Source organism: Dendropsophus ebraccatus, chromosome 10 (assembly GCF_027789765.1).
Source record: "Dendropsophus ebraccatus isolate aDenEbr1 chromosome 10, aDenEbr1.pat, whole genome shotgun sequence".
NCBI classification, from domain to species: domain Eukaryota; kingdom Metazoa; phylum Chordata; class Amphibia; order Anura; family Hylidae; genus Dendropsophus; species Dendropsophus ebraccatus.
Genome location: NC_091463.1, coordinates 71,273,317 through 71,298,495, shown reverse-complemented (window position 1 = coordinate 71,298,495; position 25,179 = coordinate 71,273,317). Strand labels below are relative to the sequence as shown.

At 40.3% G+C, this 25,179-nt stretch overlaps 2 protein-coding genes across 3 annotated transcripts in view; one reads left to right on the top strand and one right to left on the bottom strand.

The window, feature by feature from the left end:
• Positions 1–7,829, top strand: part of LOC138765988 (interleukin-13 receptor subunit alpha-1-like) — a 52,973-nt gene extending 45,144 nt beyond the window's left edge. The window contains exon 11 of the mRNA XM_069943230.1: positions 5,351–7,829. Coding sequence (XP_069799331.1) covers positions 5,351–5,482 — 132 coding nt within the window. The 3' untranslated portion in view covers positions 5,483–7,829. The remainder of the gene's footprint in view (positions 1–5,350) is intronic.
• A 2,447-nt stretch (positions 7,830–10,276) lies between these two features.
• The window catches only part of LOC138765985 (interleukin-13 receptor subunit alpha-1-like), a 69,960-nt gene continuing 55,057 nt past the window's right edge, over positions 10,277–25,179 (bottom strand). For both annotated transcript variants that reach the window (XM_069943223.1, XM_069943224.1), the window contains exons 6-11: positions 23,442–23,626; positions 21,564–21,712; positions 18,581–18,719; positions 15,802–15,886; positions 14,253–14,316; positions 10,277–12,398 (exon numbers count right to left, since the gene is read on the bottom strand). In XM_069943223.1, the coding sequence (XP_069799324.1) occupies positions 12,312–12,398; positions 14,253–14,316; positions 15,802–15,886; positions 18,581–18,719; positions 21,564–21,712; positions 23,442–23,626 (709 nt within the window). In that variant the 3' untranslated portion in view covers positions 10,277–12,311. The remainder of the gene's footprint in view (positions 12,399–14,252; positions 14,317–15,801; positions 15,887–18,580; positions 18,720–21,563; positions 21,713–23,441; positions 23,627–25,179) is intronic.

Genomic DNA, 25,179 nt, shown 5'->3' with positions numbered 1-25,179 from the left:
TATAACGGGGTTCATTTCCACTACATATGGATAAGTGTTCCTCTATCCACTCCACGTCTCTAACAGCTCTCCAGATATATCTTATGTACAGAGGGGAAACGGTACCACCTTCTAAGTAGCTTATAGTTTGTTTCCTGCTCCTTACATGAAATAGGCGTCTTAAAACGCATAGTTAAAGATTTATCCCATTCTGGTGCGGCAATGTCTTTGCCGATGTCCCTATTCTATCTTCCCACATATAATGGTTTCTAATGAAGAGGCTTTCATAACAGAGAACAAAGAATGGACATCATACCCTTTAATGAAGCGTCCTGTAGACATTGCTGTTCAAATGACGTTAATGACCTCTTTTTTTTTTTTTTTTTTTTTTTTTTTTTAAATCTGTATTGAAAAAGTGATGTAACTGGATATATTTCAAACATCTACCAGGGGTACGCCGATCCCTAGGGACCAACTCATTATAAGGTTTTAAGATGATCATCCTTGACTATATTATGGAAATGAACCCCTTGGGTGCGTGGGAACTCTGATAAAACTAGACCCGGAGGAAATTCCGACACCCATAAGGAAAGTGAGCGGATCATCTGCATTAAAAAGGCGTAACGATTCAGTGGAGGCTAGAGTGTTCCTTACCGACTTTAGTACTGGGTGCAAAATATTAACAGCTGACCTCCCCAAAGGACTGCTTAGGTGTCCAAGGCAATGTTCATTCAAATGCCACTTTATTCTTTAGTGTTATGTTGGAGAAAGCAATCAGGAATTCTAGCGTGTATAGCCACCAAATAATAAAACCTAAGGTCTGGCAGAGCAAGACCTCCATGCATTTACTTTCTAACAAGGACATAAAATTTTTTTTTTTAAAGGTTTTAACTTTTTAAAAGCTGTCAAAAAAAATTAATAGTTATATAAATTGCATATTGTTGTTATCGTACTGACTTGAGGAACATATGTAACAGGCCAGTTTTACCATAGGGCGTAATGGCGTAAACACGAAACCCCCCCCCCAAAATGAAACCAAATACCTTTTTTTTTTCAATTTCACTGCACAAATAATTTCACAGCATATTTTATGGAAAAATTTAAGTTTGTCATTGTAAAGTACAAATAGTGGTGCAAAGAATAAGGGCTCATGTGGGTCTTCAGGTGAAAAAATGCTTTTAGACATGAGGAAGAAAAAAGAAAGCACAGAACCCAAAATTAGCCCGGTACTGAAGGGGTTAATAAAGGCTGCACAATAACAACTGCCAATCCTATTTTATTTCATATGGCTCAAATAGTTGCAGCTTGTCACTGGGTTGTACATGTAGCCCTTTCATTTCATGATTGATGGCCGTACATCCCCCATTTACATAGGTGTCGGTGATCATGATAATTAAAATTCTGATCTGATAAGCTAAACAATTTGCGCTTTGTTCGTTGGGTGATCGCTGTTTTACATAGACCAGTTATTGTAAACAAGTGTTTCTATGATGCTCATTCAGCTGGTAATTGGCCCCAGCCCGTCACTAGTCACCGCCTATCAGCGCGCTCTGAGGGATGATTGACAAGCAGAGAGACCAGTAGCGGACCTCTTTGCCTGTCATTCATCCCCTCAGAGCGCGCTGACAGACAGGGCGCGATGACTAGATACGATGACTACTTCCCCACCACTGCTTGTCACGCCCCCGGGGGATTAAAGTGCTTTTTTCCAGTTAGACAGCTCTTGCTGTAGCCGCGGCCGGCACGTGCTGCAGCTGCTGCAGGAGCTGTATACAGCGGTTCAGGGAACCATATCAGCCCAATTGGGCTGATTGGTTCTCTTTAAGGATGGTAAAATAAAAGAGAAATTCAGTGTGGCAACCTCGGTAAAGTGCTGCCTTACACTGACTCTTAGAGCTCTTGCTTGGTCACTGGTATTTAGCCTGAGAATACACTCATACACATTTAGCCTGAGCAAAACCAGGGCCATATTTTCCTGGGTAATCTTGTCATTTTCCTGGCAGCATGAGCCTGGTCTGTGCTGCTGACCGTACAGACTCATATCTTAGTATAGCAGTTTGCTTATTTTGTTCCTCGGTAATACGTACCTCCCAACACGGAAATCCCCGATCCATCCAGGAATACACCCACTGGATCTTGTAGAAATGCTCATTATGGAATGCACTTGCATTAGCCCATAGCTTTCAGGTCCAGTTCATGGACAGTTATAATTTACAGAAGATGACCCAGCCTCCTCCTCTGCCTCTAGGATTATCTGTCTGGCCTCCTCCTTAGGTCTCCTATAATTTACTTATTCTCCTACACATAAAAATGGGAATTCACATGATTTGATCTTCTCCCCTTTTCTCTATTTTTAACTGTATTAAATCTCACCCGGATCTCTGCGGCGACCTTCTCTTCTTAAAGCGAATCTATCATTAGGTACATCGCTTTAAGTTTTTTTTTCTCTATATATATATGAATAGATCGGCACGGGGATGCTGGTGCAGCAGTCCTTTTTTGAACCATGGCCCGGTTCCTGCGCACAGCCCCGGTCTATTCCCAGGCACCAGCCTGGCCTGAAGCACTGGAGGCAGGCCCGCTCTGTGACGCGGCTCCATGGATACCTGATGGTTCATTCGCTTTTGCTATAAAAAAAACTTTTTTTAAAGTGACTCTGTACCCACAATCTGATCCCCCCCCCCCCCCCCAAACCGTTTGTACTGTCAGCTGCTTTTAATCCAAGATCTGTCCTGCGGTCCGTTCGGCAGGTGATGCAGTTATTGTCCTAAAAAAATACTTTTAAATTTGAAGCCTTGTGTCAAACAGGAGTATCTGTGCCCTAACTTTGCACCACCCCTCCTTCCCTCCTCCCCACCCTCCTCATCATCAGGAATGCTCCAGGCAGATTGCCTCCTATTCCCCACCTGTGGCAGCACGGCACATGGGCTGGATCGTTAAGGACCTGTCAGTTTCAGTGGCATTCCTAATGATGAAGAGGGTGGGGAGGAGGGACGGAGGGGTGGTGCAAAGTTAGGGCACAGATACTCCCGTTTGGCACGGGCTTCAGATTTAAAAGTTGTTTTTTAGGACAATAACTGCATCCCCTGCCGAACGGACCCCAGAACAGATCTTGGATTAAAAGCAGCTATCTGACAGTACAAGCGTTTTGGGGGGGTCAGATTGTGGGTACAGAGTCGCTTTAATCCAGATACTCCTACCTCTCACATACAGAAATCTATGGCAATTAATTAGCAAAAAATATATATATTTTTTCAATTAGTCTCCAGAGCTTATATCTATTAGCTTGCTGTTACCGTAAATTGTCTATACTTGTGACTAGTGAGTAACACTTACTGTAATCTGTGGAGCAATAGTTAGGGTTTAATGTGACTGATGCTTCCCATGGTTTAATGCCTGGATGGTGCCAATTTTTTTGTATGGGGTTCTTTTGTGTGCAGCCACAAACTTCTTAAATTGTAGTAATAAAATTGATGATTTTGTTAATGGTATTAAATGCCCGTCTTTTTTTTATTTTTTGTACACTACATTGGTTACTTTAATTTTGTTTTGGAATCCTTTCCTTCTCTTCCCATCATACCTCTGTTTTTTTGTCTTTTTACAAAGCCCATGTAGAAAAACAAAACAAAAACTAGCAGGTTAGGCTTTTAACACCACCTGTACACTAATGGCATTCAGTTATACTTCTCTTCTTTTGACTACCACCTTAGGGTGCATTCACAAGTACAGGCAGATTTGATGGTGCAGATTTGATGCTGTGTTTAGTTTTTATATATATATATATATATATATATATATATATATATATATATATATATAATATATATATAATATATATCAAATCTGCTGCGAATTTGCTGTGGATCCGCAGCATAAAATCCACCTTAAAATTTATTTCAAATCAACTGTTGCCATAAAGTGCCACAGATTTATAATTTACTTCTATTAAAAAAATCTTAAGTCCTCCAGTACTTATCAGCTGCTGTATGCTCTGCAGGAAGTTGTATTCTTTTTGGTCTGAAGAGCAGGAGAGGATTTTTGTTGGTATTTGCTGCCGCTCTGAACAGTTCCTGACATAGACAGAGGTGTCAGCAGAGAGCACTGTGTCAGACTGGAAAGAATACACCACTTCCTGCAGGACATACAGCAGCATTAAAGTCAAATAAATTCCTTTTAAAGTCAGCATTCGGTATGAGGCATAAAGACAGGAATTATTATGTGCTATAAAACCTTTTTCTCCATAAATGATAAAAACAAAACTGTATAACAACAAATAAGTGATGTGTTATTAATGGTCAGGGGTGTCTATCTATAAAAAGTGTCTTGTTCTGTTTATAAGCTTCCTGTCTGCGTGGAAATCTATTTCTCACAGGAAGAGCAGTGATTACTAACAGTGTGCGAGGGCAGGAGAGTAACGTGCCAGAGGTCTGTAGCAATAATGCATAAAATAGGAAGATACAAATTGCTGACTTCTTACATTTAAGAATTCAAGGCCATAAGGAATATGTAAAAGCACCTAAAAGCTATGTTCCCACAACAGGAATGTTTTAGCGCCAAAAGACGAAAAGACTGCTGTAATGACAATCCCAAATAATGTTCATGATCATTATTTTCGGCCATCATTATCAATAGACGGCCATCTTATGACATGAAAATGACATCCGCCCAGAAAGGCTGCCATCCCATTGTGATAACATAGCCAATGAGTAAGGTTTTTTTTAAATGCAAGCGAAGACTTTTTTAGCCAATATATGAGTGTAAGCCTTCCTCTTTAATAGCAGTCACGTACCATGTAACCCAGTGACATTTAATAATTTGTCATTTTTATATACTTCCTTCTTAGAAGAAAAAATCCACAAATGAATGCCATTTGCAGAAGGCAAATTAATACAAAGTTTCAACCCCATCATGGAGCCTTTTTCAAGTATATAATTTTATATACTTGTAAAAGGCTCAGTGACGGGGTTGAAACGTTGTATTCCTTTGCCGAGGAGAAGACCCTTATCAAGTTTTCTACTAGCTGGCAACCATGCTTTTTTTTCTGAAGCTGTACATCTATATTGTGGACTTGTGTATATGTACATATACTGTTTTACATTATAGTACAGGGCAGTACTGAATCTCATTGAAGAGGTGCAGTGGTGTATACAGTAGATACTTACTTTTAGGCAATGCCCCATGGGGGGTAAATATTCAAATTGGCTCTCCTCCAAAAGAATATAAAAAAGAAAAAATAGCTCTTTATTGATGAGGAGCAAGGGCCCTACGGGATGGGTGTCTCCTGTTTTTTGATGAATAGCTAGTTTGCATAATTTATAGCTGTGTGTATGTTTTCATATTTATATCAACTTTTATATTCTTTTCTTAACAGCAGTGGCTAAAGTATGGGAAATCTGTGTACAACGAGCCCAAGAAAGAGGAAGTCTGTGTGGTATCCCTACTCGAAACGTCGCCATCATCTCAAGTGGAAAATGCGAAGACGACTTCTATTCCTGTCCTTTAATTTATACCGTAGGACAGCTGAACTATAAACATAGTCTTCGTGATTGATCACTGTCAGAGCACTTTGTCAAATGCAGATATGGAAGTTTGGGAGTCGTGTGTAACCGTGAACCACTCCTATGTAAGAAGAATTGCACTCTAGAGCGAGCGGTTAGGACCCTGGATGCCCTGCTGACCATCTACTTGAACATTTATTCAAGGTCTTTACCTAGGAAGCTGATTATTTCTCCACCTTGGGTAATATCTGAACACCTTCTGTGTTAGCACCAACCAGCCGCAGCAACGTCTGTGCTTTTACATTACTAGAGCTGATGCACAAGGTTAGTCCACCATGGAGTTTGCAATATGAAAGCACAGTGCACCGATGCTCTTACGTAATATAAATGGTTGACTATGGCTTTGGATTGGATTGAGCTACATCTACATGGTATATACTTCTAAGATACAGGTTGTAGTTAGACACACAAATGTAAGTCAGTGGGGGCAGTCATGGTTGGATGACCGAAGGAGCAGACTATGAAATCCATTCCTAAATTCCAACTCTGCCAATTATCCTTTCAGCCATTTTGTATTAAAGAGCTACAATCCGCTATTTGGAGTGAGCTGAAGAGACCTCTACAACTGATCTGGGATCAGGGAATATTTTTTATTTTGAACTATTATTATTTATTTGTTATTTTATAAAGGAGAAGCAGAGTTTTTATGCATTACGCTATTAAGGTAGCAGCCATTGTTTCCTCAGGAGAAATCTGCTTTCTATTCAATGGACTATGAAGTTAGACTATTTTTATTTTTCTAAAGAGTTTTATTAAGAAGAAAGTAATGGTAATATTTTTTTTTACTATGTTGAATTATACCATGTGTCTCTTTTTGGGTGTGCTTTTTTTTACTTTGTTCAGTGCAAATACTTACAGCCAAACTATGGAAGATGAAAGTCTGATTACTTTTTTCTATTCCATTGGAACTTAAAGCGGACTTTAACCCTTTCAAGACCATGGGTCATTGATACCTCAATGCTGAAGTCCCTAGCACTGCCCCTTTCCTCTGTCTCCTGCCGCTGTTAAAAGCTTGTAACAGCGGCAGGGGGAGGGGGCAGAGCTCGCCTGAGGCTTCTGGCTTGCATGGCTACCATCTGGGCTTTGCAATCACATCGCAGAGGCCCGATGGTTACCAGACAGAGAATTCTCCCTCTGTAGAGGGAAAACTCTGTCTGAAGCCTTAAAAATACTGCGGTCATGCTGACCGCAGTATCTGTAGGGTTAGCTGCGGCAGGTCCCAGGCTATCACTGACAAGCAGGACCCACCGTGGATGACACAGGCACAGCTTCTGTCTCTGTTTCATCTTGTATCGTAAAGTAACGTCGCTACAGCAAAATGTGCAGTGAAGTGGCGGGAGGGGTTAATCAGGGAAATAAGAAAAGGCCAGCAATCACCTAACAAACAAGTGATTTCTCAATGGTGACTTGTCAAAAACTATTCTTATCCTCCTCTAGTAATCACCACAGAGTAGAATAATAATAATATTACAGACGGACTTGGAGAAGCTGGAGGCTTGGGCAGGTTAATTACGTCTAATATGGATAAATGTAAGGTTATGCAATTGGGCCGAAGAAATAATAAATAATAATACAGTTATTGGTAAATAATAAAACACTGGGTAAAACTGGTTCCGAAAAGGACCTGGAGGTATTGGTGGACAGTAAACTCAACTTAAGTGATCAGTGCCAGGCAGCAGCTACCAGAGCTAAAACCATCATGGGATGCATCAAAAAAGGGGCATTGATGCTATAGATGAGAAAATAGGGGGAGATGTATCAAACTGGTGTAAACTATCATTTTCCTGTCTCGACACTTGATCCAGTTTTGAAAGTTCTTCAACCAGTGAGAGTTGCTGCAGCAGACCACATTACCATTACATTATTATTACTTATTTTTAAGGTGTCCTTGATTTCAGAGCTTTGTACAAGTAATAAGAGTTACCAAACAGGACATTAGAAAATCAAAAACACATTACATTGATAAGGTAAATGTCAGACTGGTATATGGTGACAGAGGACTGTGACCGTGAGGGCTTACAATCTACAAGGTGGAAGGTGGGGGTTGTTAATATATAAAGGGCAGATACTGAGAATGTAGTGCAGAGTTATTGTAGGTTGTAGCCTAGTTTAAAGGGGAGGGTTTACAGGTTGCTTTTGAAGGCCTTGATGGTGGATGACAGCTGAGTCAGGGTAGTAAGCTCCAGAGCATGCAGTTGCACAACCTTATAAGATGGACCCATTGACAAGAAGTGGTTCTACCACATTGGGATCTCTACACTATGAGGCACCAAGGGGGATATTTATTAAACTGGTGTAAAGTAGAATTGTCTTTGTTGCCCCTAGCCACCAATAAGATTACACCTTTCATTCCTCGGATTTTAAAAAAAAATGAAGGGTGGAATCTGATTGGTTGCTAGGGGCAACTAAGACAATTCTACTTTACACCAGTTTGATAAATCTCTCCCCCCCCCCCCCCAAATGTTTTTTTTCTTTTTGGACACATTACAGGTGTATTGTATAACTGTAAATACCATGTGTAAGAAGTCCAGCCCAACTCTTCACGTCACAGTTTCTCGGCACAATGTTGCCAAAATACAATTACAGTCAATATTTTCCCATTCTGCATGATGAAAGTTTAATGTCTATAAGGATGATGACATTACATATTACAGCAATAGGTTAAGATGGACACACTGACAAGTGCAATGGCAATAAAAATTTTATCACAGCAAAATAGAGTATTTTAAAGGATATGAAAAAGGGGAACTTAAAGAAACAGTCCACATAATTTTTTTTTATTGGTCCCCCTGCTGCATGCTGGCGTACATACTTTATTCCTGTCCTACGGCGCTGTTTAAATCCCGCAGGCGGTGACATCACAGTATTTCAGCGGTGCTGTAGGATCAGACTGATGCTGCACCGCAGGACACTGATCTTCCTTGGTAAGTATATTTGCCAGCCTGCAGCAGGGGGGGACAAATAATACTAGATTTGCATTTCCAGGGAAATACATAGTGCTTGAAAAGAGCGCTCCTTTAACAGTGACTTTCCTTTAGGAGAAACTTTAACCCTTGATACCCTCCCTTTAAGAGCGACTTTGTTACAGTCCCTTTTAAGATCAACTTTGGTACAGTCCCTTAAGGAGCAATTTTGGTGACAACGCTTTAAGTGACTTATATACTGTCCTTTTAAGACCAGCTTAATAGGGAAATCTGGATAAAAAAAACTTGTTTTCTATTAAAAGTACCTTAAAAGTTATATAGATGTGCCAATACAATGTATTACCGTATCTGTACGGTTCTGCCACACTTGTAGTTGATAGAAATCCAGGAAATTAAAAAAAATGGCCCCTGTGCGGATCCACATTGTCTCCTGCTCCCACTGCTCTCCCACCTTAGGAGACAAATATTCCATGCCTCTGTCTCACATTGTGTGTGTCTGCTAGGCACAGGCTGATGATGCAGAGAGGGGGCAGGGCGTGATTCACCATCTCAGACTGGCCAGAAGCAGGTGTTTCAGCTTCACTGATGTGCAAAAGTCTACAGAGAAATTAAGGCTATGTTCACACATGTTGGAGTGTCATTGCAGTACTGCAGCATCTGCACAAAAATGATGCAGTAACACAAATAGATAGTGCTAAACAGCAGAGAGGATAAAAGCCGGCACTGCCAATCCCACCTGCACAAAAAACAAGGCATAAACAGTACATCCCATGTAAGATAATATCGGATAAAGTCCTTTTTGTGGGAATCAACTTCAAAGATAAAAAGATGCTTGATGATAATATGCGTGTGGAAATGAGAAGAAAAAAAAATAAAAATTTAATTTAAAAAGTTCTTTGCTTTATTCCAGTATCAGTATTACAGGTAGAGAATACAGTGTGCTGTGCGGGTGGGACCACAATGAAATGATAAAGTACTGCAAATAATTCAGTAACACAATGAAAATGCAATGTGTGAACACAGCCTAGATGTTCTGCAACAGCTTTGGGCGGGGAATAGGCAGGGTGGGGGGCTGTGATGGAACAGCTAAGGGAAAGCATTGCATTCTGGAACCTGTAGTACTGAGTACATCTGCTTAACCAGGAAATACAGAAACACAAAACAGAACAAAACCCCCAAAACAAATGGATTTTTGGTAGTTTCAAAACTGGGATAGATAGGTAAGTATTGTTATATGCTTCTGCAGAAGTTTCATATTTTTTACCTCTACCCGTGGTTCCCCTTTAAGTACTGTTCCCTTAAAAAGAGACTTAAGTACTGTTACCTTAAAAAGAGACTTGGGTACCATCTTTTGAAGAGCAACTTTAGTGCTGTCCTGTTAAGAGGGACAATGACCCCGGCCTTTTAAGAACAACTTTATTACTGTCCCTTTAAGAGTGACTTGGGTACTGTCCCTTTAAGAGTGACTTGGGTACCGTCCCTTTAAGAGTTACTTGGGTACTGTCCCTTTAAGAGTGACACATGTACCGTCCCTTTAAGAGTGACTTTGGTACTGTCCTTTTAAGAGCGACTTTGGTACTGTCCTTTTAAGAGCGACTTTGGTGCCTCTGCTATATCATGCGGGTATCGGCTCTGCTACATGTCTGGCTCAGCTCTGCTACGTAGTGCAGGTAACGGCTCTGCTACATGGCTGGCACAGCTCGGCTATGTAGTGCGGGTATCTGCTCTGCTGCGTAGTGCATTATCGGCATTGCTACATGGATGCCTCAGCTCTGCTACGTAGTGCGGTTATCATCTCTGCTACACGGACGCCTCAGCTCTGCTACGTAGTGCGGGTATCGGCTCTACTACACAGCTGCCTCAGCTCTGCTACGTAGTTGCAATCGCAACAACGGTCGTACTTTTACGAAAATATACGTTGTGTGAACATGGCCTTAAAAAGTAAATAAGGCTATCCCCAAAAAAGGAACATTGTAAAAAAAGGTATGTGGTCAGCATAACCACATAAGTCCACACTGCTGGTCATTTTTTGTGTAGTTCCATGTGGATTTTTTTTCTGCAGCATGTAATATATCTGCAGCATGTAAGATTTCTTAATTGTTAACACAGCTAGTACTGTAATGTCCACTGTTATTGTTCGGTCCAAAAATCTTTTCAGGTTTAAAGGGGTACTCCAGCGCTTATTCTTTTGTTTTTAATCAACTGGTTTCACAAAGTTATATTAATTTGTAAATTGCTTCTATTTAAAAAATCTCCAATCTTCCATTACTTATCAGCTGCTGTATGTCCTGCTGGAAGTGGTGGATTCTTTCTAGTCTGACACAGTGCTCTCTACTGACATCTCTGTCCGACACAGGAACTGTCCAGTGCAGTAGCAAATTCCTGTAGAAAACCTGGAAATTTTTAAAATGAAGTAAATTACCTATCCAGATAACTTTATGAAACCAGTTGAATTTTTTGCCAGAGTAGCCCTTTAAGGATATGTTTACATAATGTTTTTTTAAGCCAAATTACCACCGTAAATAACAATTATCACGAACATGACCATATTTTCGTCTAAAAAAGAAAAAAGTTGTCTTAACATCCCCCCCCATACCTTCTATCTTTATGGTTGTCAGAGCTACTATTTTGTTTTTTACTATGATTTCCACTGCAAAAGCCACAACATTACCACCACAATGTGTGAACACAGCCTGTAGGTATTAATACTGGCACATTGCAATTAAGACAATTTGCAGAATATATGAATGTTGTAAAAATGACATCACTCTACATTGAGATCCATTACATTCCAGTAAGTCAATAAATCAATAACAAAAAAAGGACATAAACACTATATAGTATTTTCTCAATCCTTGTCCTTTTTGTTTTTTATTCAATGCTATAATTAAAAAATGTTCGATAACAACATGTAAAAATAATTTAAACAAAATAAATCAAACATAAATCTCCCTGGGATTAGAACAGTAAGACAACAAACAGAACAAAAAAAAAATCCAACAATAGGTAGTAAGTCATGTAATATGTGTATGTATAAACAAACTCAAGCTTTTTTTTAATAGGGGCCTAACCTATGCATGGTGTTATCCTAAATTGTATTGACTAAAAAGTTTATTTTGGATCTTTTAACCTAGAAAACAATAAGTATAACACAAGCTTTATATGATGTATCTGGAATCAAACACATTTCTTAACAATAAAAAATAAAAACAAAAGGTTGAAGGTTGAATGAAATGCACAAAGCATTGGATAACAATGGCTTTGGTTCCTGTGGACTCTCTGTTTTCCAAGGTACAGGTATATCATACAGATGTTCATTCCATCAGTGAGTCGTATTTACAGTGTACTGTATTATATATATATATATATATATATATATATATAACAGACTGAATGTATAGTTGGGTTAGGATAGACTGTACGTTTTGGGGAATTGTTCTCCTCAGTTACAGTTTATCAGCTCTGTCAGCCATTTCAGCGTACTGAGGTAGTACTCCACAGACTCACACCAACACAAATGGACCTTGTATATACATATAATACATATATATAGTATGTACACAAGAACATGGGCTTGGGAGTGTTTTTGTCTGCCCCTTGTATCTTCACTGTATTCCCTTACTCCGCAAGCTGTCTTCTGGTTCCAGTAGGTACGGGTAGGACCATGTTGCCATGTCATCACCACTTGGTTATCTTTACAGTATGTTCACCTTATGTCTTCAGAGTGATTCCACATGGCCAGTTTCCAGTGTCAATTGGCTCAGATTGTTCCATCTTGGATGAAACAACAAAAATTTCAGCAGGTTTTTCTTATATTTTCCATTTTGCCAAATAAAGAATGAAATTCTATTTAAACTTCCAGCAAAGATACCGGACTTATAACCTCCTGCTCCGGTTTATCATAGACTTGTATAGGTTTTTCATGCTTTAGCCAGTTCTGTTGGGAAGAAAATGAACACAATATAATATTTAAAAGAACCCTATTAGTTGTTTCATGATTTTTCAATGAACGATTCTTATTACTAGGCTCTGTTCACACTTCAGAATTATTGCTGAAACTTCTGTGACTCAAAATTCATTCTCTGTGTGTTTATGATTTTGTTTCTGCAGCAGGTACATGGATTTCTGCAAGTTCTATTTAGGTGAATAGAAATGTTGCTGTCATTTCATCAGAAAATCTGCCGCATGTAAAATTACACCTAAAAACGTGCACATTTTAGGTGTAATATTGACCACTGATTCATTTGTTAAAGGGATTGTCCAGGTATACAAAAATAGAATGAAATTATTCTGGGAGTAAATAAGTAATCATACCTTCTCCGATCCCCCACAGCTGCTGTTCTGATGCTGCAGGTCCCTGATGCCCACTTGTTTTTTCTTGGTTCCTGTGTGAGTCAACCCTACAGGAAATTCCCTACTCAGCCAATCAGTGACTGAGGCGGACAGCACTGTCGCCATTGATTGGCTGAGCAGGGCACTTCCTGTAAGGTCAACTTACAGGAGCCAGGAAGAAGAATTAATGAGCGGGATCTGGAGAATCTGAGTTGCAGATGCTGGGAAAGCCAATCACTCCCAGCCATATTTAAAACTATTTTATTCCTGGACAACCCCTTTTAATATAAAACTTTTTAGGTGTATTGGAGTATTCTAACAGCTGCAGTTCATGTTGGAGGGATTATGTTAAAAGGATGGCAGATGGCTCTGCGCTTGTTAATGTGTAGTTCCTCTAGTTCTTATGTATTTTCTAGTTGCTATGTGTCTGTACGCCAGAATCCACCCTGCATAATGAGTTCATTCTCCCATAGTGTCTCAATGCTGATGCTTCTGCTCAAATTCAAAATCTGCAAGTTTCAGCCTTGCTTTGCTTCATCGACATTGGGTAAAATGTAATGAAACGATCAGCCTATTTTCACCACTAGAGGGAGCTCATTGTATACGGTGTTGTTATTGTATAAAGTATTATGTATAAACAGTGTAGAAATGTAGGAATTTGGCCTTAAAGGTATTATGGCTACAAATGTTATTGTTACCGCACTGCTCAGTTTTCAGAGTAGATTACACTATTGGTATAATGCACCACAGAATGTGTGTACAGGAGCTCACTGTATCACTGACCCAGTGAATGTACAGAGAATTTACAACTTCCTACACTCCCAGGAGACTTTGCCCTGAATACTTCTACCAGCTAGATTTCTGCCAGGAGAATCTTTACCTTCCATGAGCAGCTAATAGTGTGACAGCTGTTTCCTGCGCGCATGCGTGCTTCTTCAGACACTCGTTGTTTAGTGTCTGAGAGCGAGCACATGTGCACGGGAAACCGCTGTCACACTATTAGCTGCTGATCGGCATCCCCGCCGACTGCTACACACTGTACGTCTTTTAATGAAGATTTACCAATAAAGAACATTTTATATGGTGAGTGCCTCCATATACTTTCTTTTGTGGAACACCTGGTCTAAAGTTGTGCGCGGAATTACAACTTTGCTTCGCCCACTTCAATGGAACAGCGCTACAATACCATACCCAAATTGAGAAATAAAGTGGCGCTGTTTCTGGAAGAAACAAACCTTTTGTTGTTTTTTTTATTTAAAGGGGTTATCTCTAGGTTGAACCTGATGGAATCTTGTCTTCTTTCAACCTTATTAACCATACCCCTTTAAATAATTCATATAAAAAAAAAAATCCATTCACTTTTTAAAAAACTGTAATGATCACAATCAAAACATAAAATAGATATCTTTTAAGTGATGCATAAGTGACTTGTGATAAGGTTTATACAATTTACACTTACCTGGAGATCATTTTGGAACATCTTCCCAGGGTGAGGAATTGGAGGGAAAACTAAAAGCTTCAATCTATGGAGATGGTGAATAATAAACACACATGAAACTTCTTAACTCAAATCTTTCAACTACACTATGCTTGCAAAAACAAGAGTAATACAAAAACTTGGGGAAAACGGACGCCTGTATAGATAATAGAAAGATAGATGAACAAGAATTTATACGGCCCAGTAGAAAAAGGGTACCCACCACCTATTTAAAAGAAAGGAAAACTGAGGCAAAAAAAGGCAATAATAAAAGGTATGGCTAATGGTGCCATAAATAAAAAAAACCTATTTAGCATTGCTACAAACACACTGCTACATGGCATAAAGTCACCAACTTGTTATTCCTTACAACATGGTATAATGTTCTTGTCCACAATCCCTGGGCTCATGGCTACCATGGCTGCTTATGTACAGCACATCCTCCATTTATAGTTAAGGTGATACTGTCACTACCTTAGTCTATGTAATGTTCTCCGAACCATCCACAAACTTGGATGATGCACATTTAATATATACCTGTATAAAAGTTGTCCGTGTCTTCTTTCTGGTCTTAAATCATTTGATTTCATTGGTGGACAGTGTCACCTAGGCGGGGCCCAACTGCCATGAAGCCCCGCCTAGGTGACACTGTCTACCGCACATAGAGTAAGGGAGTGACAGTATCACTTTTTAATATATAACCCCTTAAAGCTTATTGCAATGTATTGGTAAATCTAGGACACACTGTAATTCCTGAAACAACTAAACTGCAGATTTAGACAAAAAAAACATCTTCTTACAGGGGTTGTACAGAATTGTTAGGCAATTGTGTAGGAGCTGAAGCAGCATCAAATTGAAAACATTAGTCAACTACATTTCTGGGTCACAACATGTCCGCAACGGCAGGTCTTACCAAAGTGGTCTGATTGGTGGGCTAAATATGATTCCTAAGGCTGTGTTCACACTATGTTTTTGCAATCCTTTTTTTTTCTTAATCAGTTCTTGCAAAAAAAAAAAAAAAAACAGATGGAAAAACTGATATTTGTGTGCATTCATTTTTCCATTGACTTCTATTATTTAAAAAAAAAAAAAAGCATCCTTTTTTTAATGTACACAAAAACGTAGCTGACTTTATTTTTATGTGCGTTAAAAAAACAGATGTGTTTTGATCCGTTTTATATTGGAAGTCAATGGAAAAACAGATGCACACAAATGCATCCATTTTTTTCATCCGTTTTGCAAAACGGATTGCAAAAACGTAGTGTGAACCCAGCCTAAACTGGGATTATGTGCCTTGTCACATTTCCAAAAATGGTTTGGGGAAGGTGAAAAGGATATTAAGATGTGACATCAATTCTAAATTCCCAAGATTTAAACCTGATCTAGTATCTGTGGGAGATGCTGGAGAAACAAGTCAAATTCATTAAGATCTGGACAACCCCTTTTACAGTGCCTGGATTTATACAGTTTCTGTAGTGCCATCTTGTGGCCAACATCGAGTGAAGCAGCGACTTTACTGTGAGTACTGTACCTTTTCAGGTAGACAAGCAGAAGGACCACAAGGACAAAAACACCAGCTGGAATTAGGCTGAGCAATAACATATGGTTGTCTTTGCCTGCAAAATGGTAAGAAGTAGCCAGGTCAGAATTTAATTTTACTAGAATTCAATAAGATATGAGCATTCTGATTGGTTGCTTTAGAAAAAAAAACACAGATTTTTTTTTTTTATCTACTCCACAGTGTTACATCTACAGTATGCTGCATTGTGACCCTAAAACATTGTGAACAGTACTAGTTTGCATAGATTTGATCCGTGTTTTTAACAGATCTCACAGCTGTGACATCCGTGAAGTCCGTAACAAATACGGATCCCATAGACTTCTATTGGTAATCTGTACCGCAATAACAATCCGCACTAGGGCATGTCCTTTTTTTATGTAAAGGATTACGGATCAAAGTTAACGTGGACTGTGTGAATAGCCCAATATAAATTAATGTGCTCTAAGTTGAACCATGATTACGGACAACTTTATGGGACATGTGAATAAGGTCTACGGGTCTTTTCACACGTCAGTATATTTTTCACTCTTCAAATTTCTGCAAAATTCCATCCGTATTGCATTCGTATTTTTTGCTAATCCACAAAAATGGTACTAGTCCCTATTTGCGGATTTTGGATCCGTACTTTTTTCGGATTGCATCTGCAAAAATATGGATCCCATAGAGTTTTATTGGTGTGTCCGTGGAGGAATTTCAGTCTGCGCTAGGTCCTTTTTTTTGCGGCACAGATCACTGCCCTGTACACACCTACGGATGTGTGAATGGGGCCATCGAAATACACTGACCCGATTTTCTGTCCGCAATTGCGGACATGTGAATAGGGTCTTACACTGAGGAAACCAGTATCACCAACAGAACGGGTTGTGTGTTCAGCCCACATCTAGCCTAGCTTTAAAGCGTAACTGTCATTTCAGGGCCATTTTTTTTAAAACATAAAATATCAACAGTACAAGCGATTTAAAGAAACTCTGTTATAGGTTTTATGTACTAAAAGAGTTTCCTTCTGTAGTGAAAAAGCAATCTCCCAGCCTCCCCCCTCACATCAAATGAAGCAGGATTTCTGTCTCCATTATGTGGCTATGGAGAGGGGAGGGGCTGTTAGGAGTGACTGAGCACGGAGGATTTCTGCACAGCACAACAGAACCCTTGTTCTATTGCAGTGTATCCCAGTTGCGGGATGTGCTAGTACTGGTGTATATTGAGTATCAACACTGGCACATTTGTATTTCTAGGGGTTTTGTTTTGTATTTTTGGAATTTTTTGTTACAATAAATATTTGTTTATGTGTACTTGTATTGTATGGGGGCAGCTTTTATATAGGTGTTCTTTTCTATTTATTTTTTTCAGTTTTTTTGTGTGCATGACCTCTGGGCATGTGAGTGAGCACTCACTTCATCTATTTATCAGTGGTGCCAACCCCTCTTGCTGATTGGGGTTGGGATACCCTTGATTGTAGCATACAATAAAGGCATAAGGCTACATTCACAGTAAATCATCCACAATCTGCAAAAAAATTCATCCGGATTGCATCTGCAATCCGTATTTCTTGCTGATCGGCAAAGTAGAAAGGCAATAGTTCAATAAGTGGGAATGGTTTAAAATGATTTTGTAATTTTTTTTACGAACTTCCAGATGTTACGGACGGAAAAATTACGGACATTCCCATAGACAATCTGTGCCGCAATTATGAACCAAACCAGAGCTTGTCAGTAATTTTTTGCTTATCTGTAAAACACGGATAACGGATCTGTAAATCTATGGACACTGTAAACCGACCAATATAAATTAATTGGCTCAAAATGTATCAATAATATCAGATCCGCATTTACGGGAAAACTTACGGAACGTGTGAATATAACCTAAGACTAGGGGTAGGGTTCAAGAATAGTAACTCACAGTTACATAATAAAACAGGTAACACTTGCACAAGAGAGTCACAAATCAGTCAGTTCTATATCATGCTCTGAGCTGCAGACATGGGCAGGTAGCTGATAAAACAAATGGTACTGGTCTGGGTGGTGCCAACCCTTTTTGATAGTGTTACTTTGTTTAGTCAGCCATACATAGACTCCCACATTAAAACAAAACACAGACTGTGTGGTATTGCTGTCTGTCTCATTCAACTTAAACTTTTGATATGTTGCTGCCTATGGTGAGACTTACAATTCCTTCCTTACTTGTTATTATCTATTCAGTCTCCTTCCCTCAGTTCTAAGCTGCTGCCTGAGCCTTTCTCTCCGTCTCCCCCTCCTTTATCTGTAACATTGTAGCTTCTTTGTACCTGGAGGGTTAGTCACAGTGAGTTCATCAGCAACTTGACCCCAGAATAACCCTCCCAGTATTACAAATAAGCTACAATGTTGCAGGTATAGCCAGTCAGGGACTTGTTTACATCAGGGAGGGGTAGAGGGAGAGAAAAGATCTTACAGATTTTTGTGTTTTTAGCAGAAAGCAGCCGCTCAGAACTGGGGGAAGGAGACTGAATAGATAATAATAAGTATGGAATGGATTGTTAGTTCCACCATGAGTGGCAACATATCAACACTTTTCAGGATGCAACCAATTTTTGTTACAAAAATACTTGTAGGGTTTGTTTGAAAACAAACAAATATATATATATATATATATATATATATATATATATATATATATATAATATTTTTTTTTTATATGGGCCTAGCTGGTGATTTAAAAAAAAAAAAAAAAAAAGATGCCTATAATCATGGGTGATATATAAAATATACATTACCCGGAAGTGTATAGTCCTTACTCCACTCACTCCAAAATGAATTGTCAGCTATGAGTTCTGAAAACTTGGCCCGTACTTTGATTCTCAGCGTGTCGTCACTGTGAGGGATGGTGGTTGTCCCACTGCAGGAGTATTTTACCTGAAAACAACAGACTTTATTACAGAGGTGGCAAATTAAAAGGAATTAAGGATAATCAAGCTGATGGGTAGTGTAGGTTGAGGATGAGGGCACCAATCCTCAGTAGTCACAGTACAGTGGTTATGGTGGCTGCAGTGTTTTCATGTTCTCATGCTTTGTCTGGCATAGTGATCTGATGATGATGATGGTGGTGGTGGTTGTACTGGCACTTCCAGTATGTATAGGTGTCCTGGCTGATTGTGGTTGTGATACCCTTGATTGTAGTATATAACAATAGACATGGGCACCAGTGGCGTAGCTATAGGGGTCGCAGTGGTCACCAAGGTGACCGGGCCCCTACACTAGGGGGGCCCACCGCCCCCCTCACCATTTCCTGTCACTCTGCAGTTCTCCTGAAGCATACCTGGTAAAATGACAGCCAGTTCGGGACAAATGCACTAAGCCCTCCCTGCCCGGACTGACAATCTGGTAGACCAGTGTGCTAACCAGATTGCCAGTTCATGCAAGGCAGTCTGATTTAAAATTATAATGCTGCATAAAAGACAGCCCTTACTTTCTTTCCAATGCCCCCTTCCTCCTCCCGGAGCTACCTAAGCATCTACTGAGAGCCGGATCCCTGTATATGTGTCTGTATATGTGCCTAACTTTGTGTGTATATGTGACTGTATGTGTCTCTATGTATACATGTGCCTGACCGTATGTGTGTGATTGTATGTGTTTGTGTGTACAGCATGTGTGTCTCTGAATGGGTATATATGTGGCTGACCATATGTACGTATGTGACTGTATGTGCCTGGGTGTATATACAATATGTGCCTCTGTATGTATTATATACACACACACACACACACAGAGGCACACATTGTATGTATATATATATATATATGTCTCGTGTATACAGACACATAATAACAGAGACATATATATATATATATATATATATATATATATATATATATATATATACGCACACACACACACACACACACACACACATATACACATACATTCAGGCACATATGTCTGTGTGTATATATATGTCTCTGTGAATATGTGTCTGTATACATGAGACTGTGTATGGTTAACTACATAAAACCTGTCAAATGGAAAATGTCCAGAAAGCCATGCATAACACCCATGTATATGTGAGCAAGTGACCTAAAACAACAAAATTCACCGCAGTGCAGATTGCACCACTAATTTTGTTTTATTTATGGGGTGCGGGGAATTATGATATTTTGTGAGGGCTGAAAGGAGGCTTTGTATGCCAGGGCTGCTTTCTAGTCCCAGCCTGGCCCTGTCTCCCTCCCTATTCAGTTGTGTCAGCAATTGCTAATACAGCTGACTATACTGCTGGCAGGAGCCCCAGGCTTCCTCTCCTGCCATGGGGACTTCTACCCCCATACAGAGGAGCCAGACCAGACCAGAGAAAGCAAGAGCCCCAGAGAAGAGCAGGAACCTGGACAGGTGAGATTATCACTAGAACTACATCTCCCATCATGACCTGCTAACAGTTCGTGATGGGAGTTGTAGTTTTGCAGCCTGTGGCTGTCCAGGTTGCAGAACTACAACACCCATCATGTCTGGCTGTCAGCTTGTGATGAGTGTTATAGTTTTGCAGTCTGTGTATCTCCTGGTTGTAGCACTACAACCTCCATCATGTCCTTTTGTCAGTTCATGATGGGAGTTGAAGCTGAAAAAGCTAGCAAGTCAAAGATTGGGAAACTATTTTTAGAGAATGACATAGTATAGTCAATTAATTATAGGAGACAGTGGCACAGTACAAGAGGTGGAGGCAGTACCACAGTACATGAGGGAACATGGCGACAGTTCATTAGGACACATTGGCACATAAGGGGGCGTCACCTTAGAGTAATTGGATATAATGTTTTTGGCCTCTGACTGTGCCTGATCGGTTAGGATGTGGGGGGGGGGGGGGGGAGGGCCAAGCTAAAATTTAGCATCAGGGCCCATCAGCCTTTAGCTACGCCCCTGATGGGTACAAAGCTGATAAGGAGCTAAAGAAAATGATACCTGCTTCCTCGTCCATCCCTGCCTTGCATGATTGATTTACAGCACTTTGTGCTGGAAGCCAAACTTTCTACTATAAAGTAAATAGGGTCAATGTATTTTAATGGGCCCATTCACACATCCGTAGGCATGTACAGGGCCGTGATCTGTGCTGCAAAAAAAAAAATGACAGTGTGGACTGAAATTCCTCCAAGGACACACCAAACTCTATGGGATCTGTATTTTTGCGGACACGATCCAGAAAAAAGTACGGATCCGAAATCCGAAAATAGTGAGTAATACACTTTTTAATTTTTGCAGACTAATCTAACCCACTGATGTATCCCTATTGCACAGGAGGCGCTGAGGATGAAGGTATGTCTCTTACCTTTCTCCTTGGTGACATACCCATGCACTTAGTCATTCACTTCATGGTCTGGTAAGACAGTTTGGAGTGGGGTGCCGTGAGGAGCACTGTCCTGCCCCCATAGTACTGATCCACCCCCACCTAGCCTGCCCCTTTAAATGATTATCAATAAAGCAGGCCAGCTGGGGGCGGGCAGTGCTCCTAACAGTCTTTTGTAGGAAACCCATTGATATACTATACAAAGAATTTCCAATAGATACTTTTTTATTTATTTATTATGAATTGTTCTCTATTTATTAAGATGAATTTATTTAGCTTCCTATTTGCTGACACTTTAAGGAAATAGATTCTTATAGGAAACATTACCCTTAAGTATGCCCATTATGAAAAACACAGCCATTTACACTTCTATATTTTATATACCCTATTTTAAATATTACATGGTTATCATGACAATAATATGTTACCTCGAAGACATGGCCGGATGGCTGTTTATTAGTGGAAATGAGAACCTCAAACATCAGTAGAAAGCAATTAGGTGACATGGTCCAATTTATATATAAATGGTTGTCTTTTGTCCTAGACACAAGCGTTATAACTGGAGCTTGGAGCTTTCCTATAAGGTATAAAATCAACATTAATATGACTAACTTAGTGAGAGTGTATTTGGTCTCTTTTTTTGCTGTTACTACAGACCAAATGACCTTAGTGACGGAGCCTCGACTGCAGTTTACCAGTAAGTGAGACACCTAGTGGCCAAACTTATAGCGTTGTATTTCATAAAGAAAACAGGCAAAAAATATAATATATTACATTATTTATTCATAATGACATGCATAATAAATAATCTAGGGAGTCAATAGGTGGTCTAAATACATGCAGTACACCTCCAGACTGTTTTCTGTAACACATTTAAGAAGTGTGGCATAATAATCCCCCTATCAAAGACTGGGCTAGTACCCTTGAATCACAGAGTGTAAAAATAGCCCCCCATTAAAGAGTGGGATAATAACTGCCCATCATAGAGTGGGATAATAACTGCCCATCATAGAGTGGGATAACAACCCCAAATTATAGACTGGGCTAATAAACCCCACCACCACTATAGAGTGGGGTAATTACCCCCCTATTTAGAGTGGGCAAATAACCCCCATTATAGACTGGGATAATAACTGCACATCATAGAGTGGGATAATAGCCCCCACATGATAAAGTGTGATAATTACCTCCCATTATAAACTGAGATAATACCACCCCATTAACGACTAGAATAATAACCCCCAGTCATAAAATGGAATAATAACTGCTCACCACAGAGTGGGGTAATTACCCCCCTATTTTAAGTGGGCAAATAACACCTATTATAGACTGGGATAATAACTGCCCATCATAGCATGGGATAATTACCCCCTATTTAGAATGGGATAATTACCCTCCATCATAGACTGGGACCATAACCCCCAGTGATAAAATGGACTAATAACTGCCCATCATAGAGAGGCATTATTACCCCCCTCACACACACAATCTTAGGCTATGTTCAGACGCTGTATGACACCCGCCGTTCTGTGACCCGGCCGGGTCGTGGAATGGCCGGTGTCAGATAAGATCACCCCGGCCAGTACTGCGGTACTGACATGTCAGTTTCTCGCGGTGCAGCTAGGGATCCCAACTATGTGTATACACTCCAGCCAGGATTCCCTCAGCCTTCAGCACAACATAAGTACCCTAACAACAATCTTACATAGCCTAACATTGGATTCATACATCAGATTCAGATCTGACCTCAGGAGATTTGGTTGTTGCAGTTGCAATATGGAAGTTAAAGGGGTTTTCTGACGATGAAACCTGTTTTCAGCTGTCTAGTTTCAGCTGTCTAGTCTCGTCTTGTCTTATCTAGTGTATTTCCTATAGCAGACTTCCCCTTCCTGGTCAACAGAGTTGATGGGGAAATTCAGTCAACTCCATCTCCTTTCATTACATAGGAGGTATGTGTGAATGTAGTCAAGAAGATGAGGTAGGAGGAATATAGAGTACACTGAGTTCCCAGCTACAGTGTTGAGTAGGAAAAAGATGTGCACCAGACAGGAAGTTGGGCTAATAAAGATAACAGAGCAGTTTGTATGAGAAGCAGAAGAAAAGCATCAAGGACCATAGAAAGGTAGTAAAATAACTTTATTTATCAATAGATAGTCATCTTTAGACAACTAAAAATAGGTTTTATCATCAGAAAACCCCTTTAAAATGCATCATCATGATGATGAGCGACAATCCAGGCAAGCCGACCTCATAACTCTCCTGACCACAAATACAATCCTTTGCCATCTACTAGGAATAACACTTACCTATGCTTTTGGCTTCTGTATAGTATAAGAAAGGTTTTATACTGTGTGACCTGTCTGTCACCACAAACAGTAGCTCCTTTTGCTGTCCAATGGTTTTCTCATATTTGAATTTGCATCCTAAATATAATCCATCAAGACGGAAATATTCCCGACATTCAGTTCCATTGCGTAATAAATCTTTAAACCTGAAATACAAGGAGGTAACTGTGTGAGATGTAACAAGTATATTTAAAGAAAACCTTTCACTAGTTGGGTGTCGGACATACTGTAAGAGGTGCCACTTATTTCCATTATTCCTTTTTTATTATTTAGGTTGTTACTGCTCTGTATATGACTTAGATAGTCACAGGATAAACTCTCGATAGACCTCTCACTAGGCAGCTAACACCCTGCTCTGCACTGATGAGGGGCAAAACCCCCGAAACAGCTGTCTGCAGATGGGAAATCTTTCCTTTTGGAGAGATTGTTTGGCTTGGCATAAAATCCCCAGTCAGTGTTCTAAGACTCCTTGACTGAGCGAGACTTGACTTGAAAGGACATCTCTTTGCTCAAGAGGTGTGAGAGCTATTTTGCATATCCTTTCTTCCAAGAATTCTCAGTGGAGCAGCAATGGTCTGTAAGTCTCCACACTGTAAGTCTCTATGACGAGCTCTCCTTAAGGAGAGTAACTGCCCCTTTGACCCACTTAGATAGTCACAGTAAGAGAGGGGCATTTGCTCTCTTATTCTCACTAAAACTATTCCATAGTTTTCAAATGCTTACAATGTGAAAGGATCATCTGTTGACTTCCTTTTTCTATCAGGTACATTGCTGGGTTTTTTTTTACCTTAGCCGCTCAACATTGGTGAAGGGATCCGGGCGGTGCGGGCCTTTTTTGAAATACTGGCCAATTCTCGCACTCAGCTCGGTCTTTTCCCAAGCAACGGCCCGCCCATGAGCACTTGGAGAGGCCTGCTGCCCCCCCAGTGTCACTTGCCCCCAGTGCTCTGAGCCGGAACAGTGCCTGGGAAAAGACCGGCGTTGAGCACGAGAACTGGGCGGTGTTTTACCTGACTGCTGCTCCACGCTGCTCCTGCCTGGTTACTTGGAAAGGCTGGGTCCAGTCATGGGAAACGTTTCCCAGGACTGGATCCAGCTTTTCTAAGTAACCAGGCAGGAGCAGCGCGGAGCAGCAGTCAGTTAAAAGGCAGCAGGCTGATGAGCGGATTTCAGAGATAGTGAAGCACTTCACTTCGTAAAATTTCCTATCCCTGACCTAGTGTACAGTGCTATAAAATGATGGTACATTCACTTTAAAGTCCTATTACATGGAGCAATAATCAGGTGTATCAGGCGGCGTAATAAAGACAATGATAAGCTGAGGCGCAAGCAATCGTTCACTCGTTGGCTGATCGTTGTCTTTTTTAAAAAATTATGGGGTACTCGGTGCCTGTTTATAGAAAATAATAAAGAAGATATGCTCACCTCTCCATGCTCCTTCGGTGTCCTCCTGCTGTGTCCCTTGGTCCCCTGCTTACCACAGTCATCGCCAACACTACTAAAGCAGTCTCTACAGTGACTGACAATGACGGACTGAAACAGAGCACCGCACCTATGATTGGCAGAGCGGGCTGTCACTGCAGAGACGGGTTCAGAAATTTGGCAGTGGCTGCTGCCATGGAGGACACATAGACACGGCAGGAGGACACCGGGGGAGTGTGGAGAGGTAAGCATAGCTTTTTAATATCTTTCTACTGAC